The sequence below is a fragment of the Temnothorax curvispinosus genome, unplaced genomic scaffold, assembly GCF_003070985.1.
Source record: "Temnothorax curvispinosus isolate PA1 unplaced genomic scaffold, ASM307098v1 QBEX01005624.1, whole genome shotgun sequence".
Taxonomy (NCBI): Eukaryota; Metazoa; Arthropoda; class Insecta; order Hymenoptera; family Formicidae; genus Temnothorax; species Temnothorax curvispinosus.
Window position 1 is genome coordinate 15,616 of NW_020215404.1, and position 6,337 is coordinate 21,952.

A 6,337-nucleotide genomic window follows, 5' to 3' on the forward strand; every position below is an offset into this window, starting at 1 on the left:
ACATAACCTTTATTTCCATTACGATTCGCGGCCTCGATCTGCGTAGGCGCTAATAAACGTTCAATTTTGCTAGCGATACTGAAATAACTCTCTTATTTGAAATTTATGCATTCTTCCTTCTTGCTCGGCCTGGATATCGGCTTTTTCGATACCATCTAAATCCTCCGCTAATTCTAACAACTCGTCAATTTGCGCTTGGATATCGTTGAATTGATTCCAATATTCAGCGAATTGTGGTTTTCGCTGTTTTACGTACGCGTTATCCACTTCTTGTAGATCTATAGCATCAAGCGCGTTTCGAGTACGCGTGCATTATGCTTTTACGGATGCTCACTTTGCTTTAAGAGCCTTTAATGCCTGCATCGACATTATTACGAATAATATCGCACAAAAAATGAAAGGAGAGGAAAGATGGAAACTCACCTCGTTGCGCTGTAATGCGCTGCAATGCGCTCGCTTTCGTGGTTATACTGTGATTATGCTTTGATTATACTTTGCCCTTGTCGTTGATGCCTTTACGTGAGACTTATCCGGCTCGAAGGACTATGTTCATGATATTGATTGACTCGTTTTTTTTTTTTGAAATAATATGTCGTTTATTGCTCGTGATGCTTCGTACAATTTTTGCATAACGATGTTAACTGCTCAGCATTCAACGGACAAGAGAGCGTAAATAAACGCGTGACTCGTCTCTACGCGGCGAGAATTCTCTGTTGGTGGTGCCATGGTTGAAGTATACAAGGTGAAGCAATCTGGTGGATGTGCAGTCGTTCAAAAGTAGAAAAGAGCAGTCAACCATCAATCAGAGGTGCCCTAATCACACAGATTTCAATATGGCAGACACAGATTGTAATTGTAAGCAGTGAATGATAGTGATAGGTAACAATAATAGTGATAGTACATTGCGCAAATGATTAAAAATGCCGAGCTGCTTTGTCAAAAATTGCAAAACTCGGACAAATGTTCTTTTTATGAAAAAAGTAAAATTTTATTCATTTCTTAAAAATCTTGAGTTAAGAATAAAGTGGTTGGAGGCTTGCCAGAGAGATAAATATTGTAAGATAAAATGTGGTATGTAATGGTGAAATTACAGTTTTAACCTGTACTATATCTCGTTACGCAAATGTTGTAATGCTATTGTTAGAATAATCAGGTGTGGACAAAAAAACGTTTTATTTGGTTATTGTACACCGTTTTTGGGAACGTATATAATATCGTGAACGCGCGACTTGAACGTGTTAACGTTGCGCCGTGTAACTAAAAAAAAACTATACTAGACGCGCGTGCTGCCACAGGCAACAACCAAGTGGGGACAAAGAGAGAGATAGCATGCGCTCAGGACTGCCAAACTAGACATTACAAAAAACTTCTAGAGCCAACTCAGAATTTAAGCGTTTTTCCGTTTTATCTTAACACTTCCCCTAAAAACCTTAAATTAAAAGAAACGCAACAACTAAACATTAGCTCGTATTAACCTAAACCTAATATATTAGCTCGTATAAACTTAAACTAAATATCTAAAAAAACTCTGTACTTAGTGTCCAATATTCACAATGCCTAACATTTCACGTAAACGCTCATATTGCACGCGCGGAATCGGCTTGGTTAAAATGTCAGCTATTTGATTGCTACCAGACACATGTTCAATATTTAGTTGCTTTTTTTGATAACATTTGCGTACAAAATGAAAACGCATCTCTATATGTTTAGAGCGCCTGTGAAAAATAGGATTCTTTGCAAGCTTTATAGCACTAGCGTTATCAACTAAAAGTACAGGCTCCTTTTTCAAGGGTGAAATCTTATTAAATAACCGTGTTAACCATACAGTGTCCTTTGCTGCTTCACTAGAAGCAATATATTCCGCCTCAGTGGTTGAAAGAAATACACAGTCTTGTCGTCTGCTCGCCCAAACAATTGCTCCTCCGTTGTATTTGAGAACGATTCCGCTGACGGATCTTCAAGTTGTTGTGTCACTGGCAAAGTCCGCATCACTGTATGCCTCAAGCTCACCAGTCTTCCAGGCGACATCGTAACGGATTCTTAGACCAACTGTACCTTTGATGTATTTAAAAATTTGTTTGGTCATCTCCCAATGCTTCTGTCTCGGGTTCTCCATATACTGTAATACTGATCATCATGTTTAAAAATGAACCAAGGGGTTCTATAGTTATCTTAAATATATCTTCCAGGTTGCTCAGAAGCTCGCTGATAATAGTTTTACTTGTTGCAGCTACCAGTCCGTCATCGACATATAAAACAACAATTATCTTCTCATTACCAGATTGTTTATAAAACATACATAGATCAGCTAAACTTTGCTGAAATCCAAGTCTGGTCATGGTTTCCTTGAATCAATTGTTCCAACGTCTGGGTAACTGTTTTAATCCATACAAGCTTTTAAGAAGCTTGCAAACGCGATCAGTACCGTCTTCATAACCTTCGGGCTGATCCATATAGATGTCCTCTTCAATCACACTATTCAAGAACGCAGTCTTCACATCAAATTGTGCTAGTTCCAAGTTTTCATTAGCCGCAATACTTAGCACTGCTCGAATCGTGTCAAACCGGGCAACAGGACTAAACGTTTCGTTAGAGTCGATTCCTTTCCGTTGACTAAAACCTCTAACGACGAGCCTAGCTTTATAGCGAATAATTTTTTCCTCAGCGTTGTGCTTGACACGGTAAATCCATCGATTTGAAATCGTCTTGCGACCAACCGGTAAGTCGACCAATGACCAAGTTAAATTTTCTTCCAACGAAGCCATTTCCTCTTCCATAGCCTTCTTCCAGTGTTGCTTATCTGAAGAGTTAAGAGCTTGCACAAAGCTTCCAGGTTCGTCTATTTCAGCAAGCATTGACTCAACCAGGCGACGAGGTGGTTTCAGCTCTGTCACGTAGCACACGTTCAGTCAGTTTCGGAGTCTCCGCTGGTTTATCCTCTTCATGAAGGTCTTCAGATGATGTATCTTTAGTTGAAGAATTCGATGATGCGCCAACATCCTTCACCTCTTCACTTGTAGATTTTTGTTGAGGGATCCAAGCAAGTGTTTTTCCTGGATGTTCCGGCTCAAATACAACATCCCTGCTGCGAATAATTTGATTGGTGGACTTCAACCAGATTCTATAACCTTCCATATTATCCGAATAGCCAACAAAAATGCCAGGTTGAGATTTCGAGTCCCACTTCTTACGTCGTTTCTTCGGCACATGAATATAACATGGCGTTCCAAAAACACGAAGATTTTTCATGTGTATACTCTTTCCTGTAAACAGTTCATATGGGGTCTTGTCCTGAACACGACTCGGTCCGGTACGATTGAGAATGTATACGGCTACGTTGACAGCTTCCGCCCATAAGAACTTCGGCAAATTCTTGGATAATAGCATCGTACGAGCAAGTTCAACCACAGTTCGATTGGTACGCTCAGCACACCCATTTTGTTCTGGGGTATAAGGGTTTGAAATTGCTAGTGTGACGCCATTCGATTTTAACAGTTTCTGGACCGCTTCATTGTCAAATTCCAAGCCTCCGTCGCACTGAAAAATTTTAACTGATCTTCCGCATTGATTTTTCACGACTTGCAACATCTCATTGATCTTTTCAACAGTTTCAGACTTCTTCTTCAAGAAATAAACGATGCGTAGCCTTGAATAGTCACACGTGAAACACACAAAGTATTTTGACCCGCCAAGTGACGTCGTTTTCATGGGACCACACAGATCGGCATAAATAACTTCACCAGGTGATTCAGCACGTAGTTGACGTAGTTGAAAAGCTGTTTCGGTGTTGCTTCCCCTCAATGCAGGAACCACAAAACTGATTATCGTCGAAAAAGTCGTTCTGATTTTTCACGAAAAATTTTTTTACATGAATTTTATTCTGGTGGCCGAAGCCTTCGTGCCATACGTGTAGAGAGTCTTTTGATGCCAAGTTGACCCCTCCTATGCATGCCTTTTCAGGCGGTCTCACACGAATTACCACCTTGATTAACACGCACTCCGCGAGCTTTGATAATACCGTCTTTTACAAACTCACAACCGTCCTTCGAAGAACTGAATTTCATGCCCTTGTCCAAAACTGAAATTACCGAAAACAAGTTTCGACGAGCAGCCGGCACAAACAACACATTTTCCATTTGTCCTGGTAACCATTTTCCGTCAACTAGAGTTTCAATCTTGATTGTTCCTTTTCCTAGGGCGTCCATTGTAGTTTTATTTCCAATATAGATCTTCGCTGGTGTACTGAAATAATCAAACAATGTAAACAAGTCACTTCGGTTTGTCACGTGATCCGTTGCACCGGAATCCACTATCCACGAATCATTGTCGAGCTCAGCTGTCATGGCTTCGCAAACAAAAGCTTCTTCTCTCGGATTGCTATCTTGCGTTTTCTTCTGTTTCCTAGGACAATTCTGACGAAAGTGCCCCTTTTCTCCGCAATTGTAGCACTTATAGTTCGACTTGCTTTTTCCTTTTTTCATTAAGCTTTGACTCACTTGATTGTTGTGACTGTCCTTTCTTAGCGTTACCACTAGTATTTCCGCGATCTTGTCTTTTAGATTTGCTCGCCACTAGTGCAGCCATCTGTTCCTGCTTTCCGACTCAAATCTCCCGGCGTGCGTCGTCAGAGGTTAATACCTCAAGCAAATTACCGAACGTTTGCTGATTCTCTGCTCTTGCCCACCATGCCTGGCGAAAACTCTCGTATTCCTCTGGCAATGTATCCAGCAACTTAACCGATAGCGATAATTCGTCCGGCTTTACATTTAATTGCTGCATGCGTAGGATTAGTCCCTCAAATTTGGAAATATGAGTCACCATGTCGTCCGACGGATCCATGTTGAAATTGAAAAATTCCGATTGGACAGTATGCGAAGTTTGTTTTGTCTGTTGTTCATAAATCGTGTGTAACTTCAGCCACATATCCCGCGCAGTCTCACATGAAACCATCAGAAGCGCTATTACTTTCGTATCCAGCGTCTTAACTATGATTTGACTCGCGGCACGATCGGCTTTATCCCACTTTTTGAGACCTTTTCGATACTGTTCTTGTTGCTGAGTTGCCGCATTCGTCGGCAGCAGATTTGGTTTTAGAATTTCACCGATGCATACTTCGTATGCATTTTCCGTTCCACGCAGCAAATTCCACGGCGAACTTCCAGACGTCCCAATTATCCGCGCCACGAAGCTTCTCGATTCCTTGATATTCCATCTTCCGGTCGTTTCCTCACAGGACACAAAGACAATGTCAATGCGTTTTCCGCATTTACGCCCGTACACGAGATCTTCGCTCACGAGACAACGCCCACGATAAACCGCGCTTTCCGGTAACTGTAACCTCGTTCACGGCAAAACACGTTCACGGCGAACCACGCTCTGCTACCATGTTAGAATAATCAGGTGTGGACAAAGAAACGTTTTATTTGGTTATTGTACACCGTTTTCGGGAACGTATATAATATCGTGAACGCGCGACTTGAATGTGTTAACGTTGCGCCGTGTAACTAACTAAAAAAAACCCCAGGTAGCATTAATGTCTAAAAGACATCATAAAAATGTCTTTAAGATGCCAGAAATCTTAAAGATGTCTTTATGATGTCTTTTAGACATTAATTGCTACCTGGGACTATACTAGACGCGCGTGCTGCCACAGGCAACAACCAAGTGGGGACAAAGAGAATGATAGCATGCGCTCAGGACTGCCAACCTAGACATTACAAAACACTTCTAGAGGCAACTCAGAATTTAAGCGTTTTTCCGTTTTATCTTAACAGCTATACCCTAAGAGCACAGTTGACGGAAAGTCGACGGCAAGTTGACTTTTATAAGTCGACTTTTAGTCGACTTCTAAAAATGACGGAAAGTCGACTAAAAGTCGACTTCTAAATAGTCGACTTATAAAAAGACGGAAAACAGTCAAGCGGCGCGTCATGCATCATCAATATGGCGGCGAATCTCAAGGAGGCTAGAGGAACAGAGCTTACGCGAAGAGTCCGCCTTGAGCCGGCGTCCAGTACGGACGTCGGCTCATGTGCCATACATTTGGATCCACTGAAGAGACCTTGTGGCGGGCTCCATTTTGTGTCTATAGTGTTCATTTATGTTGTCAAAGTTTCTTTCGTGATTGTTTCTTAACCACTTAGAGAAGATACATTCTTGTGTTTAATGTGTACTAAGATTAGCATCTTTACTGAACATATTGTAAAGAGCAACTTTGTCTTGGTGCAATGGAACTGAGTGATCTTCTTTCGTTAAGATAAGTTATATATGGACAATTGAGACCAATTACAGATTATTATCGCGAATATTAAAATTTGTTAGACTTTTTTAGTTCTAA

General features: G+C 41.1%; 1 protein-coding gene across 2 annotated transcripts in view; it reads right to left on the bottom strand.

Moving 5' to 3' along the window:
• Positions 1 to 599: 599 nt before the first annotated feature.
• The window catches only part of LOC112454986 (potassium voltage-gated channel protein Shab-like), a 307,820-nt gene continuing 302,082 nt past the window's right edge, over positions 600 to 6,337 (bottom strand). For both annotated transcript variants that reach the window (XM_025016652.1, XM_025016650.1), the window contains one exon: positions 600 to 813. In XM_025016652.1, coding sequence (XP_024872420.1) covers positions 799 to 813 — 15 coding nt within the window. In that variant the 3' untranslated portion in view covers positions 600 to 798. The remainder of the gene's footprint in view (positions 814 to 6,337) is intronic.